At 38.9% G+C, this 23,728-nt stretch overlaps 1 protein-coding gene across 2 annotated transcripts in view; it reads left to right on the top strand.

Moving 5' to 3' along the window:
* The window catches only part of EFEMP1 (EGF containing fibulin extracellular matrix protein 1), a 63,436-nt gene that overhangs the window by 1,317 nt on the left and 38,391 nt on the right, over positions 1-23,728 (top strand). The window contains exons 2-4 of one of the 2 annotated variants that reach the window (XM_037143440.2): positions 53-140; positions 4,446-4,494; positions 4,665-5,075. In XM_037143440.2, the coding sequence (XP_036999335.2) occupies positions 60-140; positions 4,446-4,494; positions 4,665-5,075 (541 nt within the window). In that variant the 5' untranslated portion in view covers positions 53-59. Of the gene's footprint in view, positions 1-13; positions 141-4,445; positions 4,495-4,664; positions 5,076-23,728 lie in introns of both variants that reach the window. The other variant, XM_053666850.1, reaches the window with a different exon arrangement.

Genomic DNA, 23,728 nt, shown 5'->3' with positions numbered 1-23,728 from the left:
ATTTATCCCACAGCTGATGCTAAGCATCAGTTTGTCCTGTGTTTTCTTTGAGATTCACGATGCTGAAAGCCCTTTTCCTAACTATGCTGACTCTGGCCCTGGTCAAGTCACAGGACACCGAGGAAACCATCACGTACACGGTAAGGGGTGATGGAATCTGAGATAAGTGCGGTCCAGCGGGATCCCGTGACACAAGGGGGACTTTATCCCCTTCTGCCTGGGTGTGCGGACTGCACTCTGTAGAGGGCAATAAGTTCACGCGCGCGGGCATGGCGCGCGTTTAAGATTCCTTGTAAATCGCCAGTGGTACTTCCAAACGTTCATTTAGGTCACCAGTTGAGATAGGGACCAAAATGTAATGATTTCTGTAAGGCCCGAAAAAGGGAACCCTTTTAAAACAAAAACCAAAGTAAGCTACATATTTCCAATATATTCAATAAGTTAATGGGTGTGAGGAATTAGAAAACTTGGATTCCTGTGTACATGCAGATGAAACCAAAACCTGCAGAGTAAGACTCAAGTCAAAAAAGAAAGTTAAACATCACAAAAGCACTTTGCCTCATCTGTTCATGCAGCTTCTCTTCGCAGGTAAGTGGCCTTTCCTGAGTTTATAAAGGCTAATATTCATTTATAGTGTAACTGATAACTCATATAAATGCCCTTGAGATAGACTGTATGTGTTGCCAGGACATGGTATTTGCTCAGGTGGTTTCCAAATGCATTATGTGAAACTTGATTTTGCGTTTTCTAGTTAGTGTATCATACATCCAAATAATATTTGATGAATTGGTGAATCACGTGGGTATAACCAATGCCCACTAAAACACTGAAAACGCCGTCTGACTCTCCCACTGCCGGAACGGAAGTGGTGAAAACAGAGGGCACTTCCGGGGAGTTTGCGCCTCTGTTTTGTGTTTTCTGCTCTCTAATCAGCGTTGTGAGGAAAATGATATTTGTCCTGGATCAGAGAATGAAAGACATATTTTTTTACTTGTTTCCAATTTAAAACTAAGTACTCCTGCTTAAAAGAATGTAAAACATTTTTTAAAATAAAACTCAAAAGTGAGTTAATGTCAATTACTGATAATCGACATTATGTCACTTTTTTGGTGCCATATCATCCCTAGAGTGTTAGGTATTCATCCGGCAAATGTGCCTTGTTGTTGTTTAGATCAACCCTAAATCAAATAGCGTTTAATATACATACTTTGTTAACTTAATGGTAAATCTAATTGCTTCCTCTGCTGAAGAGAAATGAATACATGCATTGTTTATCTTCAAATGAAAATGTTTTGTTATTCAGGCTAAATTTACTACTTTCTTAGGGAGGTAAAATTAAATTAGTGACACAGTTTTATATTCATCTAATAAAAATTTTTATTGCTTTTATAATTGCTTATCTTTATAACCCCTTTCCTTTGCTAATCACCTAAATCTTATTCATCTATAGCAGAGAAAGTTCCCTGTGGATTAAACACTATTGTTTTAAAACTACTAACTAAGGTTCACTATTATGACAACTGATGTCCCAGATCCAACATCCTGCTAAGATTAGGTCTATTCTCTCTCAAATTGTGTGTGCCTAATGATTCATGGTTAAAGGACAAGATGTAACTATTTTTTTTAATATCCCACTATGGAGACATTATCTCCTTTCATTCTTACAGCAAAGTATGAGGTAAGTGGCATCAACTTCCTTTTGCTTAGTATAGAATTGAAGGTCTGACTGAGTAGCTCACTTGGTTAAGGCTACACAGCAAGTGGTTAAGCTTAATTCATTCTAGGCTTGTATGATAGTAGATCCATGTTAAAGGTACTGAAACTAAGTACCTTAAAACAAACTTGAAGTCTTTTCTATTAGCATATAGATTATTCAAGTGAACTGTCATTGGAAGAAACTTTTTAGAAGGGTGGGCTTGTATGTACAACACAGCATTCCCCTCTATATCAAAGACAGGGTCCATTCAGTTGTTTACTCGCCAAGTACCTGCCATGTACACAAGCAGTTCTCATTATTCTCAGAAGATCTTACTTGATTAATCAGAAAATTCAGGCCTTAATCTCAGGGAATTTCCCCTGGGAAGATACTGTTGAGAACTACAAAGTTCCTAAACAAGTACAAATGATATTATTATACAGATTATTCAAATTGCTAAAGCAGTAGAAAAGGAAGGAGATAATGAATGTCAGTGCTGGCATATTGGAGGAGCTAGAACTCTGTGCTGGCTCTGGCACTTGATGGAAGTAATGATTTTGAATTAATCTGGAAAGGCCAAAGAGGCACCTGAATCAGAAAAAAAAAAAGTGACATAATCAAAGTCTAGAAGTGAAGACAACCAAGACAAGTCCAAAAGATGACAAGGCCAGATGGGCTGGAGCTGGGTAGTGGGAAGAACTGTAAATGGGCCACTATGACTGATCTCCTGGATGGAGGAACAACAGCACCAAGAGAGCAAGAAAGGTTGCCTTGGAGGCTGTGTGCAACCATGTAGAGATAAGGAGACCAGCTAAGGAGCCTTGCCTACTCATGAGGCCAGGAAGGCTTATACTGATTGGTAGAAAGAGAAGTGAACAGAAAGTCAGCAGAACTGAAGGAAAATAATTGGGAAAGTCAATGCTGATGTCGAAACTGTAATTCTGCGTCCTGAGAATGGTGGCAGTGCCTTGACCAGTGTTGGGAACTAGGAAGAATGAGTTTGAGAGAGTGAGGTTAGTGTGTGCCCTGTGAGGTTTCAGATATCAGTAAGATATCTACGCTGACCCCTCTGCATTCAGCTAGTCACTTGCCAAGTGTCTGTTGAGTGCATAACTAACTCTCAGCTCTATCAAAGAAGTCTGATTATATTTTGTTTATACTTCCTAAAGCATCTTTCTTCTTTACTCAAGAAGTAGCCCATGCTAAGTGAAGTAAGCCAATCACAGAAAAACAAACACCATATGATTTCACTTACATTTGGAATCTAAAGAACAAAATAACAAACAAAATAAAAATCGACTCATAGATACAGAGAACAGACTGACAGCTGTTAAAGGGGAGGGGTAAGGGACAGGGTGAAGAAGGTGAAGGGATTAAGCAAAAAACAAAAAACTCATAGGCCAACAATGGCTTGGTGACTATTAGAGGGAAAAGAGAGTTGGGGAGGTAGAAGAGGGTTCAGGGAGGATGAATGGTGATGGAAGGAGTCTTGACTTGGGGTGGTGAACACACAGTACAATATAGAGATGGCGTATTATAGGATTGTACACCTGAAACCTATCTAGTTTTATTAACCAATGTCACTGTAACAAATTCAATAAACTATAAAATAAAGTAAAATAGAAAGAAGTAGCTCGTAAATGAACTGTATCAAAATCACCTAGGATGCTTGTTAGGAATTCAGATTCCAGGCCTCCTACTCAGAATTTGATCTTTTGGGTGGAACCAGAAACCTGCATTTTAACAAGCACTGTGGTGATTCTTAACCATATCACAGTTTGAGATTCGCTGACCTTCAGTAAGAATTCAGTTCCCATCTGTCCCAAAGAAAAGCTTCCCAGATTTACACCTACCTATCTCTAACCTCATCCCTACCCACTCCAGACTACCTACAGCTCCTCCACCCTTTAACAAGTTTATCTTGTAACTCCTCATTCACCTGTGGTCTCCCTCATTGTGCCTTTCCTTCCCCCCTATTTAGCCCATCCACATCCCTGGGCAGAGTCCACCACTTTTTCTGCATGCATACTGGTGCTGTGGCACCTAACATCTTGCTCCAACTTGTCTACCCATCTGTCTCCTCTTCTGGCCTATAAGCTGCTTGAGGACAGGGACTAGGATTCCCAGGGAGTAGGATGGTGCCTTGTGTGAGAAGGTACTTGACAGATGATTCAGTGAGTGAACAACAGGAGCTGTGGGAACTGAAATGAGGAGGCAAGACAACGTGTGAGGGAGGCTCTTGACTCAGCTACATAGGAATAATGAGGAAAGCCAGGCTCTGGTCTGCTCTAAAAGGACTTAGGGAGAGAAGGAAGAATCAAGGGCTGGAAAAAAAAGAACTCTGTTGAAAATATTTTCTCTTGCGGAGTAGGGGGATGGCAATTTACAATGTGGGAGAAGAAGCAAATAAAGCAAAAAAAAAAAAGAGCAGAGCAGTCAGAGAGATGGGAGATTAGTATCAAGGCAAGGAAGAATTCCAAGATGGTCATGGGTGACTCTACCACACACAACAGCAGAGTTGAGCCAGCTGGTGACTGAGAAGGGACGCCTGAAATAGGACAATGTACAGATTTGTCTTTAAAAAAAAAAAAAGAAAAGCTAGGTAATATTAAACCACTCATCTCATCACCTATTTGGGACTCTAATGCAAAGATTGTTGCCATAATAATGAAGCTTTTAGAGTGACTTGCTAGGGACTGGATACACTAACTAACTGTCTCCTGGGCCCATCCTGATGTTTTCTTCACAGCAATGCACAGATGGATATGAGTGGGATCCTGTAAGACAGCAGTGCAAAGGTGAGTCAACTTCAAAGAACCCCCATCTGAACATAGCTTTCTGTGTTATTCTTCATCTTGTGTCACTCTTCCTGTCTGGTTTGTATTACGCCAAAAAGGCATGAGCCTATATGTACATGTTCAGTTTTCCCCCTGAGAAGATTCCTGACTTCTGTTATTACTGACCACAGATATTGATGAATGTGACATTGTCCCAGATGCCTGCAAAGGTGGAATGAAATGCGTCAACCACTATGGAGGATACCTCTGTCTTCCTAAAACAGCCCAGATTATTGTCAACAATGAACAACCTCAGCAAGAAACACCAGCAGCTGAAAATATAGGTGCAGCTGCAAATGCAGCCGCAGCCTCAGTTACAGCCGGGGGCGTAGCAGCCAGTGGCATGGCCACCAGTGCAGCAGTGCCTGGGGCTGGTTATATCGTCAGTGCTGCTGCAGTCGCAGGCCCAGAAGTGCAGACTAGCCGCAATAATTTTGTCATCCGGCGGAACCCAGCTGATCCTCAGCGCGTTCCCTCCAACCCTTCTCACCGGATCCAGTGTGCAACAGGCTATGAGCAGAGTGATCATAACATCTGCCAAGGTAAGCATGACTTCTTATACTAACAAATGCAACCTCGTGGTGAAAATAACAACTCACAATTTTGGACAGCTTTCTACATGTGCCAGGCATTGTGCCAAATGCTTTGCATTATCACGCTTTGTCATCACAATAATCCTAAAAGGAAGCTGCTGCCCACATATGCATCATTTTACCGATGAGGAAACTGTGGCTCAGACAGGTTACCAGTGGTTCTCAACCTTAGTTGCACATAGTTAGAGTCACTTGGGAGCCTTCAAAACTCCTCTCTGTCCAAGCTACGCCCCAGCCCAATTAAATAACAATCTCAGGGGTGGGTTCCAGGCATCATTATTTTTTAAAGCTCCCCATGTGGTTCCAGTGTGCAGCCAAGTTTTAGAACCAGGGTCACACAGGCGGTGAGTGCAGAGCCAGCCTTCCAACCCAGGTGGGCAGGGCCAGAGTCACAGCTGTCCAAAGGAGCCGTTGGATTATTCATGGGAAGATGAAATTGTTCTGTCGAGCTACTCCACAAATATTCCCTTTTGAGTTCTCTAGCTCTCTTTTCATTGAATTTACCACTGACATTTTTTCCTTATTGTGGACTAAAGAAATTGGGTTCCTACTTCACAGTACCTTTAAGGGAGGGGAGTCTCACCCTCTCATATTATGTCTTTTAAAGCTCTCATTTGAACACATTTCATTCACATCACTTGCACCATGGCACCATCTGCCTGAGTTTTTCTGTTTATTTTCACAAAGAGTACACATCACTCTGTATTCTAGAAACAGCTCTAGGCTCATGCTAGCAACGCAGTTAAGAATCTTGGGTTTGGAAGACGTGTAGAATATTAGCTAATTGGACTGTGCTAAGGCATCTTGTTTCCCTCTTCCTACCTAACAATCCCCTCCAGACCTGTCCGACATGGAGACTGTGTGACTGAGATAAGCCATAGGCATCCCAGACTCCTTTTTCCCGTCAGAGTCCACTGAGTAGACCCTGTATCACACCGTAATGCCTGGGACACGTTGGTCCATGGAAAGGGCCCAGGAGTTCTTCCCTTCTGCCTGCTCATGGGTGAGGAAGAGAGCACCTTCCTCCCTCGCACCAAGGGGTTCGAGTGAGATCACCTGGCGACTGCATTAAGTGAGAAAAGCATCTTCTGGTCCCCTGGGCTGCTGCCCCTTATTTGCCAGTGTTGAGTTTTATTTTCCACATATGATATAGTACACTTTAGACAGCTTATAAATGAAGTAAGAAAACCTATCATGCTCTGACTTTTATTGTTTTATATTTTGTGTTCAAATTTTAAGTACTCCCAACAAGAGCTAACCCATGCTGTGATGGTGTCACTTTACAGAGAGCCCATCATATTAGCATCTGTTTCATGTTACTGTCATGCGTCAGAATTCCAATATTGACAATGAAAGCCTCAGCATCTGCTTAATATTCTGATGTTTAATTTAAGGATTATGTCAAGGAGATAACTTCCTGAGGTTACTTTGTATATGTATTTGAGTGAATATTGATAAAACTTCCTGCTTTTTTTAAGATACCAATTTTTAATTGTTATTGAAATATATATTGGAAGGTTTGGTGGTATTTTCCCTGAAACTGACATGTTTTAATGAAATTTTTAATGTATGACTTTTATATACTGAATTATTTTTTTATGCCTCAGATGTTTATTTTACTGGTACTTAGGAGGAAAAAAAACTGTTAAATGGATGGGTTATTTCTCAAAGTAGTTTATGGTACATCATTGACAATTGAGGGATTCAAGAATGATGCCTATAACCAAGTGAAAAAGCTCTAGAATAAAATATATTCAGGTCTTACAACATTTATTGGTTACTTACAATAAGCCTTGGTAGAAACTGTATCATAAAATGTGAATAATAACAATGAAATTCTGTTTACTTTTTCTTGAAAAGGTTCAGACTATCTTACAAAGCAAGTTACTTTTCACATATGAAAACATTTGTAATTCTTCTTTGGGAAATTTTTATAGTTATAAGCTAAAACTGTTAAATGCCTTGCTCGTTGTAGATGCTACATATGTACTCATTGATTGCACACAAATCGTTCTGCATAACTCACCCAGTTTCTAAACCTTGGTGGGGGGCAGTCTGCATCACTGGAAGCAGTGTTAAAAGTGTTTTGGATGACTTAAGGCTTAAATTGGATTTCTTCCCACCTCACAAGTTCACAGACTGCCCACAAATGTGGATTTACTTAATTGTTGATAAAGGGTTTTTTTTCACATGATAATAACAGGATAATCTGTCTAGGAAAACTGACTAACATAAGTCGCACTTATGCCCGTGTATTACTGAGCTGATCAAACATGCAGTCCAGCTTCTTCTAATTGCCTACAGATGCATGACATTCTCATTCCGGGCCAGCAGCACAAAGTCGTGTTTTATAACCCATGTGAAATTGTGGGGACCTCTGCTTCAAACAGTAATGTGCTCCAAGAACCTCAGTTACTGACATCATTGTGGAGTTTGAGGAGCCTTCTGTTTTAATAAGATCTCCACTCCCTTTTAAAGGTTGAATACTTGGGCCCAATAATCCAAACACATTTACCACGGCCACTGGACTGGAATAAATTAATGCTTGCAGGTGTCATATTTGTATTAAAATCATTTCTTTTTTCCACATATAGTTTTCAACAGGTACAGTTTATTATTACATAAACTAAAGCTGAGGACATCTTCATGTAATGGCTGAAATCTGTACTGTACTTCAATTGTGCCTTTAAATCCATGATTACCAATCATAGATGGCACCTAATAATTTAAATGCCACTAGATATTTTTAAATATGTTCTCCTTTACTAATATATATTTAACCAGCTCTCTGTGGTTTAACATTTAGTGAAAATATGATCCTTTTACTCCTTTTCTTAAATTTTTCCAGAGTTTTTCAGTTTTATACAAAAACACGGGGTTTAAAATGCAACATAACATCCATATATCAATTCATAGTGAGCACTTTTTTCTTCAGGTGATGTTTGTTAACTTAGGGTAATGCTGGGGAAACCACTCACACAGAGAATTCCAAATGTTAGATGACAGCTATAAATTTACATGAAGACCATACCAGTGTTACAAATGTGGAGTCATGTATAAACAAAGTTTTATAAATTAACAGTTTCTCCATGAGCTATCATCAGCCTCAAAGACAACAAATATTCCTCTACCCCGAAAGAAAGTTGGATGAATGGGAAATATACCATAACCCACTGATGGCTCACTTTGTTTTTTTACATCCTTACTACATAGTCTCTGAAACCTTCCTCACTAGAGATGGAGTTAGAGATCACTAAGTCAATTTGAGAAAGGATTTTTTAAATCACATATAACTTTGCAAGAGCTCTGTTCTCATAAGAAAAAAAACACCATTTGGGAACTGACAAGAGCAAGCACTGATTGCCCATTTTGAAGGAATTTGTTCATGTGATTAAACTTTTGTAAAATCAAACATAGGGTATTTTGTATAACTCGTAATTAAGCCATTACTAAACGCATTCAGGATTTATAGGTATCCTTACTAACTTGCTAAAGAAACTGTGCCATCAAAAAATAAACTCAATACAAATGCTTAATGAAGCTGACTGTGGAGCCAAACCCACAGTGCAGTGTCTGGCTTGTATTATATAATGTAAGAAATGTTAAAACATAACCTAGGGTTTGCAAACATCCTTGTCTATCTGAGACTGTTCTGGTTTGAAAACTGACAGCCCCACAGCCCTGGAAATGCCTCAGTCCTGGGCAAATGGGATGGTGATCACCCAGCACACCCCCAATAACCAAGTCTCCTGTACCTCACAGCCAAGACTGAGAAAGTTCAAATACTAGAGCCATCCCCCCCCCCCTCAGGTTAAGGCATTGTTTATCAGTGGGGCTGTTTTCTTTTTTTTTTTTTTTTTCAATTTGTTTCAATTTTCAAAGTCTAACCCTCATTGACTTTTATGTACCTGGACAGGGCCTTTCTTTTGAGTTGTCGGGAACTGTCTGTCAGTGAGCTGGTTTCCGCATCCTTCTAGACTGCATGTGTAGGGTCCCTAGACATCCGCATCTGCTGCTGAGATGCCTGTCACTGTCACACCAGAGTTAGCTCATCTTGCCACGTTACTACAAGGAAAAGTATTTACCGCACAGCCAAATTTAATACCAAGCTTCAACTATAAAGTTTAGTTTGCTCAAATTTTTGTTTTTCAAAATTAGCTATAGTTTCAATGATTTTATTTTGTTTTTATCTTTTTTACCTATGGCACAGGAACATCTAAAAATATTTTTTAAAATATAAGAATAAAAATTTATACTCAGCTAAAAAAACCTACACAGTTGGGAGCCATCTATTATCTTCCACACATTTCTTTATAAACATTAGGATAACCAAAACACTATTTCAACAAAGAGTTATTACCTATACACCTACTTTAGAAGAGAAACTTGAACTAACACGTACAGATTCTCAGATGGTAAGGACGTCTTTCTTTGACTTCTTTCATTTGAAACTTAAATACTCTCATATCCAGAAGAGGATTTACAAATTATAGTGCATTCAAGTGGCTTAGCATACCCGCATTGTCATTACCAAACACCTTTCAAACACCACCCTTTTGTTGATCCTCACTAATGTCCTTAGGGTTTCTGCTTGCTTTTGTTAGTTTGTGAGGAAATGCCTAATTTTTGTTACATATAATTATATAGCACCTCCCCCCAAGAAATCTTTGATCTCAGAAAATAGATATTTTATAAAAAGGAGGACCATAATTGAGTAAATTATCATATTAACAGAAATACATCAAGCAGAAAGTAAAATGGGTATTTAGCCTGCTTATAGTTCTTCATTGTTAATAGTTGTTAACTGCCTTTGAATATCTAAAAATTTTCTAAAGCCACATCAATAAATAGGAGTTAAGTTTATAGGGAAAGGTTAATTACTTTTTAAATAAGTCAATGCAGTATAATAGAAATGATTGATTTCCTCCTGAAAAATCTAGCAGTGTTTCATAGTTTAACTTTCCAAAACCATAGCATTGAATTTCTAGTTAGTTAATTTAAGACTCATTTTTAATGTACACTTGTGAACAGTATGTATAGGTGTCTGATTCATGCACAGTCAGAAAGTGTCCTTAAAATTTCTTCATAATAATTGAAGACAGCTATTGGAGGTGGAAGGATGGAAGATATCAGTCTGATCACTCTTCAACCAGAGACGGTGCTACATAACTGCCTAAATTAATGATTCCTAAAGTGTGGTCCCAGACTAGAAGCATTGGCATCATCTGATAATATATAAATACAAAATCCTGAGGCCCATCGGACCTACTGAATCAGAAATTCTGGAGATAGGGCTCAGCAACCCATGTTCTAACAATCCCACAATTCTGATCCCTGCTCAAGCTTGAGAGCCAGTGTGCTAATTTACTTTTAATTTCAGGAAGCCACATCAGCTACCCATATAAGGGGCAGGGTCAGAATACCTCACAGGGAATACGACAAGTGGTGGAGAGAAAACGTCAAAAATATACATTCTGCTTCTCAGAATATTTCTAGTTTACTTTTCTCATCTGTTTTCAGTCCTGGTTAGGACTGTATCTCTGAACCAAGGACGTGATACATGCCATCTGGGGGAACAGGAAGACAGAAGACAAGAGATCACACATCTCTCTATAAAACCTGCAAATGTGCAATGCTGTAACTGCCCTTAAATTGTCAGCAGGTGAAACTCTAAGTTATGTTATGGGTATGGTAATATGATTGGTGCTAAGAGATACATATACACTCCATGGTATAAACTTGTGAGATGAGGCAATGCTGTTTGGAGGTTTAGCTCATGAGTCACAAAAGAGGAGGTTGACTCAAACTTTGGTCTTAAAGCCTCTTTTGGTTATCAAAATACCAGAGCTACGACATCTCATTCTATTTAGGCTCTGTGAATGTCACCAGATAGTAAAAGAATATTCACATAAGTGTCTTCTCTTCAATTTAAACTTGATCAAAGATTTACTTCCTATCAAAGACAAAAAATTCTTGTTAAAACTAACACTTAATCCATGAAATGAATTTCCCTATCCCCACAGAAACAAAAAGAAGCATATTGGAGTAGAATTGCAAGCCTGGGTAACTTCAGGAATGTGCACTGGTACTGGCTCATTATTTCTTTCTCCAGCAGAAAGTCTCAAGCTCTATTCTCTGAAATCAACAAGTTGCTCCATTTGTAAGGATTGCCTTTGCACTTGTTGAATTACTGGCACAATGTTATTCTTTGAAACCAGAGTAAACAAAATTTGCCCCCAAAGTGTTTGATTTTGCATGAATGTACAAATAAGCAATTCACGCCACATCTGAAATTCATTAGCCTGCTTCTTTTTCCAGGAGGTAACTTTAAATTGCACTCAAAATAAAACTGATCAAGAAAACTGCATGCAAATATTGGCAGAAGAAAACGGCTGTCATTGCAAGCATTTAGCCACAATTGCAGGCTTGTAGCTTGAACCTAAATGATTTGTAAACATTTAATAAAGAAGTGAAGAAATGACGCGAAAGGAAGGCTGAGTGCTAGGATGTTGGCAGCAGCCTGGAAAGCTTATTGCCCTCGATTTCATATGACCACAGATTTTAGAAAGGGTGACAGTGAATCAGTGTTATGTAAATGAATACTAAATAGTCTAAAAATTTTAGAATTGGGTTAACTCAAATTCTAAAACTTGAACTTCCTTTCAAATAAGTATATATCTATACTAGTCAAGGGTAACTAGGTAATATTGCAAGTGAAGTCGATCAAATAGAATACAAAACCATTCCATTGATATTCAATAAACTCAATCAAGTTGGAGAACTACTTTCTGTTGTAAGGCACTTTGATAGCATCAAAGGAGAAACAAGTGGTCATAATCCTTAGGGAACCTTGTGCTGTTGCCCCATGAGTTACCAAATTGCACTAAAAGAAACAAACAGTTCAATAAAGTAAGCACATGGTACATCACAAGAAGTACATGATGAATTGTCAAAAATAGAAGTAAAAGTAGTGTGTGACACAGGTAGCCTTACAATTTACTAAAGTCCATATTTGGACAGAGAAAAAAAATATGTACCCAGAAATGTGGTCAAGAGCAAAAGTCTGGCTTCTCCCTGGAATGCCCCATTTAGGAGAGAATGATGAGGGGAAATTAAGATCCAAAGAGCACAGGGAGCAGTCATTCTGTAGCCAAGCAGAACAAGCACAAATCAGCATTGTGCCCATGTCCCTTAAGTCTTACAGCAATTTTCCAGGAAAGTCCCCCTGAAGTAGCGTACTACTGATAGGAATGCTAACAAAGTAAGGGTGGGGGTAGATGGAGGGGAACAAATCAGAGAGTTCACAGGATGTGAAGACACTGCACAGCAAGCATCCATTACTGGTTCCACCTTCAGTTCCTAACTCTCCCCCCAAAATATCAATGTGTTCCACCAGCTCTGTCTAACTATCCTCTTGAACTGTGTCTCATTTTACTTATTAATGAATAGGCACTAAGCAAATGTTTAGTGCGTGTGTACGTACATGTGTGTGTTTGAATAAATGAATGGTTTTTAGTCATCAGAGAACTTAGGCCTTAAGTTTATTCTGCGTTCTGAAACTATCCTTGAAAATGAACCATAACATAGCATATGGACATAAAGTATATTTCCCAGCTATAGATGTTATCAAATTTCTCATCAATTTTAGAGTGCTTAAATATTTTGTTCCCATTTGAAGCTTTAAGGCACTTGAAAGAAGAAGCTATAAAGTCTACAATTTATATCTTGGATTGTTATATTTTTAATAAACATTGGTGAACAAATAGGTTACTGTTATTCCTAGAGCAAGACTAGTAAGTGGAAATACTTGAAATCTGTTTGCTTTCTGGCAAGACATTTAACTAATGAATGCATCTCTGTGTCAAATATATGCCTTCTAGAAATCTAATGGTGAATAATGATAATCCAGTTGAATTTATAAAATATAAATATTTATGATATTTATGAATTGAAAAAGGCACATACCATATTTATGAATTGAAAAAAGCTGGTAAATATTAATATGAGCTGTCAGATATTGTGAACATCCCAAGGCACTTGATGAATCCATCTTGGTCCTTTCCCTCTACTGCAGGCCAAAAATTATCTTTTTAAAAATCTGCTTTGTTCAAATGACACAGGGTGGAATACAGGAATGTCTCTTAGTTGGGTGCAAGTGACTTAAACAAAGTTCTGATCTGGTCCCAGAGTAGGAAGAGCTGAATTCTAGAGAAGTGAGAAGGAAATCCTTGGATCCCGTGAAGAAAGAAACCAGCTCACTAAAGACCTACTGGGAGCCAATAACTAGCTTATACTTGAACTGTAGGTGAAATAAGACTAGTAATTGGAAATACTTAAAATCTGTTTGCTTTCTGACAAGCCATTTAACCAAGGATGCATCTCTGTGACGTGGGGAATGGAAATAGATACAACCATAAAGGCTGTGTGTAGGCTTTACTTGTGCCCAGCTAAAGTGAGAATGATGATGGGAATTGGAACTGCCTTGTACATCTAGTGAAATCTCAAAAAACTCCAGGGACTGTAGTGAAGTAAGTTTTGCACTCTAAAGGTCTGTGTGTGCTGCGAGGAACCTAACCCTGCCTCTTTGAGTGCATGTGCAGAATACATTCTAAAATGGGAAAAAACTCAAGAGGTCCTGTTCTGTGTCCACCCTGGAGACCAGGTCTATCACAATCTGGATTAGGGAATAATTTTTGTTCAATGGGGATCAGTCAGATTTCACTTGTGAAATTTTTTGCAGGCAAGTGCTCCTCTCATACATGCACTAACAAAGTGAGTATGCCGTTAAATTGTTGTTGACACTTTTACTGTTCACTGAAAAGCTTAAATATCTCCATCTTTTAATACTCTGAGATTACAAAGAGCAGTATAAGTCCATTTCTGAGAGTCTACTGTTGAATCCTGCAAATTGCTGTCAATTTTAAGAGGCTTCTTAGAGAATTAGATCAAGTTTTATCATTCTCCTAAAATATGTAAGCCATTTAGATATCCAGCATTATTCAGTTTGCAGACCTCACCAGTGAACTTTTTGCTAATCACTGCTTTCTGTAATTGAGGCCTAAAGTGACGCTGTTCTGTAAGATGGTTTTCTTTCTTTATCCATGTTTTGACCTGGGCAGATTTGTGATGTCAGATATACATCACCTAAAATAGAAAAGAACATCCCAAAAGAAGTTGTTAAAAGACACCTTAGAAACCTGTCTATGCAAGCTAATGCCCCCTTTCTTGCCTAGATTTACTTTATTCCAGCTACTTAATTCACACGAGCGTGCATACATATACTCACTCAAGTTAATGCCCATGTACACACAGGTACATAAATATAAAATGCACCATTTTTTCAGGGGTTGGAAAGTAACATATACCAGAATTAAACTGATCAAAGTTGATAAATGCTTCTAAAGTGATTCAGGACATAGTTCCCCTCTTATTATTTTCATAAAATCCACACTAGAAACTGCTTTCTAAATTCTACCTCTCACAAGAGAATAGGGCACCTTGGACAGCTACTACACTAGTAAATCCACAAAGAATTTTGTTAGATAGAATAGAGAAAGTGTCAACAATAGAAGTGAAAGTATTACGGCCTAACTGCTAAGACTCTATTGCCTTACACTTCTGCAGCATCCTAGCTGTTTCTTTCCTAATCTTTCTTAGAGATTTACCTTGATTCCATCCTGACCCACCTTTGTATTCCATAATAAGCAAACAAACCAAACTTTTTAAGATAGATTATCATAGATTGGATTAGAAGATGATTTATCTGGGACTGACATTGAATCCCCAAGCTCTTTTATTCTTCAAACTTCAGTAAATCATATAGTCAGGAGATAGCCAAGCATAAAACACCATTCAACATGCAAAGCAGAAAATTCCAGTCATTCATGATTAATTAAACTCTCCCAGTAAAACTATGGGCCCTTTTTGTAAAAACAGTTCATGACCTGGTATATCAGGAGAATCCTAATCCAGGGAGATAGCCAGAGAAAGAAGTCCTCCCACACAATCTGGCAGAGATTCAGGGCTTTGTTCTGAACTTCAAGGGTATGATCTCCCTTCTTTAGTGAACCAAAAAACATAAGCTAATGATAAAAAGAAGCTAAGTGAAAGAAAGAAATTAAATCGTGGTGCAATTTAAGCAGGTAATGATTGTTCTGAAAAACTAGGAAAGATTATTTGGTAAAATAGCTCATTCAAAAAAATGTTAAATAGTGCAACCATTGTAAATTAGGGTTCAACTCTAAGTAAACTAAAAAGTCTTATCATTGATTTTTCAATATTAGCAGAAAAATGGATTGTGTAAACATGCCAGAATAATAGTTTCCAATAAACTATTGGAAACAGTGAGGTGTCACTGATGGTTAATACCTTAAATAGACTATCAAGATAGCACTTCTAGAAAAAGAGCTTGGGTTATTTAGTTGTCATTGTAAAAACATGGCCACAAGCATTAATTAGGGTTCTGATAGAGAGTTTTAAAGAATTATTGGAAAATATGACTATCATATCAAAGTCAGGAGTAGGCAGAATTACACATTACCAAAAGTATTAAGACTCTATTACATAGTCATTTTAGCTGTATATTTTTCTTGGTAAAATACACAGTTCCCTGACCTTATCTTAAGGGAACAGTTTATAATGAGGAGAAAATAAGGAAGACCTAATAAGGAAGATTGCATGAATTATTTGACTAAATCTGAATGATATTTTGAATTTTCTCATGAGCTTAAGAATTCATGTAAGCAAAACTACCTGTAAGCAACAGGTCAGCCTATGCCGCAGTGCAGATCTTGAATTAGAAAAAGAAGAATCCGTGTAGACTCAAATTCACAGTGAACTTTAGCGGGTGATTGGCAGAACTTCATTTAAAGATTATTCTAATAGACTACATATCACTTTTATGTCAACTGATTCACCAGAAAGACACCACCACTTTCCCTCTTCTCTGTTACAGTTAGGGGAACCTTTTAACCACAAAGATTACAATTGGGCAACTATGGTCACTAAAAATTCATGATTTAAATGTTGCCCATTGATCGATTTTAAATTTATGCACCACATATTATTAGGATGAAACTGTGAAGCCAGTTATGGGACTTCCCTGGCTCCTCTGCTTAATCACTCCAGTGAAAGTGACAGTCTCCCCACAGGACCAGCTGCCATTGCCACACACCACTCAGTATGGAAATCAGTCATCTAAGGAAAACAGCAAAATGCAGCGAACACCTGTTAGGGTGTAGGCCAAGAGTGTATTCATACACTTGCAAAGAAAAAAAAGCAAAGGAAAGCAAACAGCTGAGCCATATCTTTCTCTTCCAGAAACTAATAACTCTTACCCTGAGAGATAGGAGCAGCTAGCTATAAGAGGAATGAGAGGCAGGAAAATAAAAATAGATGCAGAATGAAATTGGAAGAAAGATACAAAAGAGAGCAAGAGAGGAGAGTAGAGGACATTGAGCAAGTGTAAGGCTGTACTAAGCGAAAACAGGTTCTCTTGTAGTATTTCTTAAAACAGTATTATAACTACTCTGTACATATGTATAAATGCATTTTTTTCCTCAAAAGACTGATGAAGGAGAAAATAAAAGATGACACCTGAATAAGTCAGTTTTGCTGTTTTTATAAAATTGGCTGTGGGAGTCTTAGATTGGGATTCAATTGTCTCCTGTGTTTTGGGAAATCTCCTATTATATACTATGCGTGACTGACCAATGTTTCCAAAAGTTTAACAAACATACCAATTATCTGGAGATCCTATTAAAATGAAGATTCTGAATCAGTAGGTCTGGCATGAAGCCCAAGATTTTACATTTCTAACCATCTCCTAGATTTAGCTGATAACATACAGAGCCTATCATCCAGTAGCTGACAGTCTGTTCTTCCCACCAAGAAGCTGTTAGGTCTAGTGATTCTTCATTCTCTATATTCTGCAGTTAGCAAAACATAGTATAATTTGGATGGATTTGCATGTAGTGTTTTTCCGCCAAAGATATTTTTCTCCTCTGGTTACATACTGTTTCTCTGATATAAATTCCATTGTAACAGCTACAGGTATAATGCATAGATATCTCCCCTCCTTCTTACTTAACAGAATTTTCTCATGCAGTGGAATGTTTTCAATGCTTGAGCGCTCAGGAGGATCCCAGGAAGTAGTGTTTGGCAGCAAAGAGTGGCAGAAACTGCATAAAACTCAGCAAGAGACAAAGATCCCCATCTGAGTCTTTCCCTAAGTGACTCTGACCATTTAAACCAGTTAACCTGTCTGGGCCTGTTTTCTCAGCTGTTAAAAATAGAGTTTTCCTTTCCAGCTCTTATTCAACATAATGTCAGTAGAGAGCGAGAAGAAAGAAGAGAGAGAAAGAAGAGGGGAGGGGTGAGGAGAGAGCACACTTTGTCTAGGTCAGGAGCCTTGGAGGTGTGGTTACTCTGTGGTTCTTGACTGATACTGCCTGGAATTTAAACGGTTTCTATTGATTGTGAGGTCTTCTTTGTCTCTCAATGGCATATCTATCAGGAACACGTACCAGGGCTTGTTGAAATCTGTCCTGGGAAGAATGCAGGTGCATTCTGTGATTATAATAGCGTTAATGACTCAGAAACAAAAAAGCAGACAGGCCTAATGACTTGACTCTTTATTGACAAAACAGTTCACACCTCGTGCTGGTTGTTTGCTAAAAGTCTGGACCAAATCACTGAAGCTTTAAAAGCTAGATCCCTGGAATCTTTTCCCCAGGCAATGACATGGGCGATTATTATGGTTCATGCCACAGCACAGGACTCCATTGCAATCCTAGCTTAGAAAGGAGTCATTTTAATTTTGGTCCGTAAATATATTTCTCATGTATTACTATAAACTCCCTTTAAATGTGAAGGTGCAAATACTAAAGTTATAGGCTATTAATTATTTCCTTGATTTTGAATTTATTTCCTACCTTCATTGGGGAACATTTGTTCCTTTCAGCAAAGAACAATCTATTTAAAGTCTATGAATTTGCTCATCTCACATTTTGGGATTTTTTTTTCACCCTTAAATTCAAACCATGCTCACAGCAAAGCAGTCTTTCCTGAGCTTATGCATTATTATTCATCATGTAAGGAGGTCTATGAGCCAGTTACCTATTGCCATGTCACAAATCACCCTAAAATTTAGGGGCTTAAAATAACATTTATCTCATGGTTTCTCTAGGTCGGGAGTCAAGGTGTGACTGGGCTGGGTCCTCAGGCTTTGGGTCTTTCCCAAAAACATAGTCGCCTCCAGGCTTGACCTGGAAGGATCCACTTTCTAGCTCACTCACTAGTTGTTGTTTGGCAGGATTCACTTCCTGCCGCCTTCCCCCATGAGTTCTCAGTACCTTGCCACATACCCCTTCTCCAGACAGCATCTTTCAACGTGGCAGCCTTCTGCACTAGAGTAAGCACGTACAGGGCAAGAGAGAAAGTACTAATAAGACTGAAGTCACAGCATTTTGTAACTTAATCACCGAAGTGGCAGCTCATCACTTTTGCCATATTCTGTTCATTAGAAACTAGTCACTAGATCCAGCCACATTCAAGGGCATGAATGCCAGGAGACCGGCATCACTGGGAGTCATGTCAGAAACTGCCTACCACAATCTGTAATTAAAACACCCCTGAATTGATTCCAACCAAACATTTAGAGTTAAACCTAGGATTTTAAATAGTTTCTAAATGCAAAATATGAGTTAAAAAGCAAAATGCACCCACCACCCCTGGCATGCAGGAGACTGGATGACTCATTCAGATATGCAGCCTGATGGGTGCGGTTGAAATAGGCAAAGTACTGTCCAAAAGAAGAACCTTGCTGCTTCTAAGAGCTCCTGTTGTGTGAATGCACCCTTTTCTTCTCCATGGGCTGGGGATTTCTAAAATGCTATCAATCCTTTCCAAAACCACTCCTAAATAATTATAACTATATACTTTGATTTTAAAACTTCTTTTTATTAAAGTCCTCCTGTACTCTACAAATAAACAATATCCGTGAAACACAAACTTTATAAGCAAACGCAAAACTCCCTTTATTTTTGCAGATTAGCATGTACCCACATGCCTGTTACATAAAAGAAATTTAAACTGTTCTTGCTTCATGTTAACTTTTGGCCTAGACATCTGTGATATTTTAGTTTGTTAGAGAAACATGGAAATGTTTCCCATCTCTCCCATAGAAATCTTTGTTCTGTTTTGGTCACATTTTTCTTCCTACCACCTATTCAAAAGCCTGCTCCTAGAATCATCATTTTTATGTTTAAATATGTTTACCTCTTTTCTTTTGCCTCAGAAGTCTGCTCGGAGACATGTGCTGAACTTAACCTAAGGTTATAATAAATGCATTGTATAATTGCTAAAAATTCAGAAGCCATAAAATCCAACAGGAACTTTTTTGGGATTCTGAGGAGTAGGTAAATGGTTAAGAGGCAAAATAGTGGCTTGTTTTTTTCAACCAGAAGGCCATAAGGAAGTAGAATAGCACTCTAAGGGAAAGGAAAAGATAAATTAGGAAAATCAGTAAAGATGGAAATCAAAAAGTTGAATCATGTATAGGAGGACCTATGTGACATGCAGGGAAGGCTACTAGCCACATCCAATTTCCCCTAGAAGAATATTCTAGTAGCTAAACTGTGTATTAACCAGAAGGAAAGAATAAAGTCTAATGTAGCTATAAAAAGGAGTAAGTAAAATCCAAAGGAGAGGTTTTTTTCTTAAAGAACATGGAAATGGACCAAATGTTCTTCAGTTGATTTTCAAAATACATAATGAGCCCTGTATGGAGTGTAGAATATTTTCTCCTTGGTTCACTCTCCCCTAAGAATTAGTTTCCAGATTTGCACAGGTGTCTCTGATGCCAATAATAAAACCTCTGTAGGCCTGCTGTGTGGGTAGTAGGATAAATGGATGCCTCAGTAGCCAGATAGAAGTCAGTCTTTGGTCTCCAGCCTGGAGCATCCTGGGGAGACTGGTCTGGCCCGTGAAGCAGGCAGTGAGAGCTAGGGCAGCCCCCAAGGGGGCTCCCAGTCATATCTGGTTCCCTTTACTGTGAAGTCCAGAGGGAAAAAATGCATTATGCTCATAAGATTCCATCATTTCCAGCCATCCATTTACTAATAATACATTCTCTTGACATAAGTAGCCCCACTAAATTCCTCTTTCCTCATCACTAACTCTAAAATGACAGTTTAAGGATTATCCTCTCTGCCACTTACCATGAAATGCGGCTCCAACCCAGTTTGTTGTAGGTTTCTGAGTTTAACCACATAGCTCACAACTGAGTGGATAATCAATCATTCTATGATTGAATCCATCTGGAACAAATTTGAAGAAGTGGCGATGTAGGTTTATCGTGAAAAAAAGAAAACTGAACTGAAACCAGAGCTGATCTTTTAAAAGGTTCAGAAGAAAAAAAAAAAAATATATATATATATATATATATATATATATATATATATACTCAGCAACGACTCTCCCCCCCCAGAATTGGTGCATGCTCTTTAAGTAAGATTGAATCTGCCTTGCCCCCATTCTGCATTTTACTTAATCTGTCAGAGAGGCAAATGCTTTGGAGGAAAATCCACTTCTCAAAGAATGAGGTCATGAACCCTCCTTGGGTAGAAGGAAAGGGAGACATTGTATGGCCGTATTTTCACCATAGCTTCGTGCTGATCTTAAATTCTCAAACACACAGGGCTCAAAAGAGGAATTATGGAACTGAAAGAGCCTATTTCCAGAATTCTGGGTGGACCCACTGCTTTTTGTCCTGTAGGCATTAAAGGATAATTTTAACATCAAGAGCCTTGGCTTTCAAGTACTCCACCTTTCTTTCTCTCACTAGATCCCAGATTGTTAGTGTGAATTTACGATCTGTTTTTCCATGAATACTCTGAAATCTGCACTACTCATGCCTTAATTTAATTTTTAGCCACTTATCAATTCATGCTTCAATGCATTCAGTGAATGTGAGTTCGGATCGCTGTAGGTGCCTACATACCACTTTTCTGTGCAAGGTCTTTTCGGTTTATCTAAAGAGGTTGGTTAAGGTCAGATTTTTAAAAATTAAATGATTCCTGGACAGGCCGGCTTGGCTGGGTCTAAACCCTGTTTACAAAATAATGATAGTATTGTGTCCTTGTTTGGAGTGGGGGAGGAGGACTACTGTGGAGCAGCAGGAAACAAGACAGGAAGATCCCTGGAGCCCTGGCCAGGTGGCCCAGTTGGTTTGAGTGTCATCCCATGCACCAGAAGGTTGCTGGTCAGGGCACATACCTGGGATGAGAATTCGATCCCCAGTCATGGTACATAAGGAGGCAACCTATCGATGTTTCTTCCTCATATTGATGTTCCCCCCCCATTCAATAAAAATATCCTTGGGTAAGGATTATTTTTTAAAAAGTCATTTGAGAACAGTTATATAGAACCCTGAATTCTTGGACTCTTGCTGAAGCCTTTTAGATTTAGTACTGTCATAACTAGTGAAAGATTTTGAGCAAGGAGTGACATAACGAAAATGCTACTTCTAGACAGCTGTAAGATGAAGAAGAAAAGTGAGTATACACATATGGTTAAAAGTGTTAAATCATCCTAACAGACTGGAGTGCCAAATGGGGATGGAAAGGATATATGTGAGTCTGACTTACCGAAAGGTGAGTGAGTTTCTCAGGAAAGGTCACAGTTTAAGAGGAAATGGACGGTACCTAGAGTGGGACATTTTGCATTCTATTTTAGAGACTTCCCAGAGAAGGTGACAGCAGGCCTCTGTCTTAGAAAGTTGTGGGAATTAGCCTTTAACAAACTGGGAGAATAGAAAGAGGGAAGGAAAAAGAATGTTCCATGCCAGACATTTACTAAAGTTGTAAGTAGAAGACAGAGAAGAAGGGAATGCATGTTCTGTATGATTCAGTGTGCAGCATGGGAGGGCAGGCAAGACGCAAATCATGAAGGGCCCCCACATGTCATGTTAAAAAGTTTGGATGTCATCTTGAAGGCACTGGGAAGTGACACAATCACAGTCCCTCTGCTCCAGGTGATAGGTGCCCTCTACCAATTTGAAAGTTACTTATGCAAATGCACATGAAGTCCACCCTCTTTGTCCACAAAAGAGGCGAATATTTCCTTAGCTTTTAAAAATTATTTCTGAATTCTAACCTTGTTAACCCAGTTAGGTAATTTTATTGTAACTAATTAGGAGTGGTTTTATTCTCCATTTTTACAGTGCTTCAAAGGCATATTAAGTATGACTTTAATTCTACAAATAGCACAGCTCTGTAAGCGTAAATTTTTATCCAATATAATGCTGTGGAGAAAAGATCTTAGCTCAGGAAAAGCTTTAAGAAAGATTCAAATCCAGCCTTAAAAACCAACTCAGCATTTAGTGCAACATTCCAGACCATTAAGATTTTACCCACACGGAATATAACTAACTTTAAAGGGTTTTTACTACTTGGGGTTTGTTCCACCTGAAAGTTCCTACTAAAACTTATTGGGAGACTAGTTTGAAAGTAAAGTTGTAACTCAGCCTTTGCAGAAGCTACAAGAGGTTGTACACATTCCCTTCATTTCACAATATGTTGTAGTGACAATATAATTGTATAAATAATATGAAAGCTTTGAATGTTATTTATCTTAAGTGTTTTTGCCACATTATAACAGTGATAGAATTTACACATCAAACCTAACGGAGAGGTCAACTGGTTCCTTCAACAAACTGAGGCTATGAACTTACATAGGCTGCTGTTGTGTGCCCAGGCTTATCCAGCTGCTGGTTTCCTAATGGAGAATGCCTGAATTCGGTAGTCAGGTCAAAGCTTGTCAAGGGCTCTGAGCCAGACAAAGTGCCAGGGCCAGCCCTCCATCCTCAAGGTGGCTGTAGTTGAGGTGAGGTGGGGAGAAGGCCTCTGAGACCTCTCCAAGGCAGTTGACTTTCCAAAAACAGCTAGTTTTCTGCTAAACCTCTTAATAAAGATCACTAGTGGATACAGCTGTCCCAAAGACCAGCTGGGCAAAGCTATTTACTGTAGTGATCTTACATTGGCCAAAGGAACCTGGAAACAGAAGCGTAAAGAAGGTGGGTATGAGCTAGACCTTGAGGAAGAGTCCATCCTGTTCAGGTAGAGGGGCTGCAGAGAGGCCCACAGAAAGGCAGACTAGTGGTAACGTGTGTTGCACAAGGCAGTACGTGGCCTGGCTGATGAGAGGTCACATAAGATGGCATTGATAAGTTGGAATCTGAGGAAAAGACTTTCTTTTAAATAAAACAACTTCTTATGTTGCAATGAGGTTCAAACCAATCAATCATACAGGACCTCCTGCATTTTATTGATATCTGCGTGCAGAGGCACAAGATTAGCTGGCAGGCGTTGGAGTCCCGAGGGCCTGGACAGCAGCCCAGCCTCACTGAGGAGATGAAGACAGCAGAGACAACCCTGCTGAGCTCCCAGTGGTTGGGTGCACTGAAGAGCCACAGTGCAGAGCCAGGAAAACAGCACTCCCAAACCACCGCCGAGGTGCCCAAGGCCTACAGACGGGTAGGGGATGGTTCTCATACTTCCTTGGCTGTAGCAGCAGTCAGAGCTCTCAAGTTAAAGAATGGTCTG

Source organism: Artibeus jamaicensis, unplaced genomic scaffold (assembly GCF_021234435.1).
Source record: "Artibeus jamaicensis isolate MK-2021 breed Jamaican fruit bat unplaced genomic scaffold, CSHL_Jam_final contig_465, whole genome shotgun sequence".
Lineage (NCBI taxonomy): Eukaryota > Metazoa > Chordata > Mammalia > Chiroptera > Phyllostomidae > Artibeus > Artibeus jamaicensis.
This window is presented reverse-complemented; position numbering and strand designations above follow the sequence as displayed.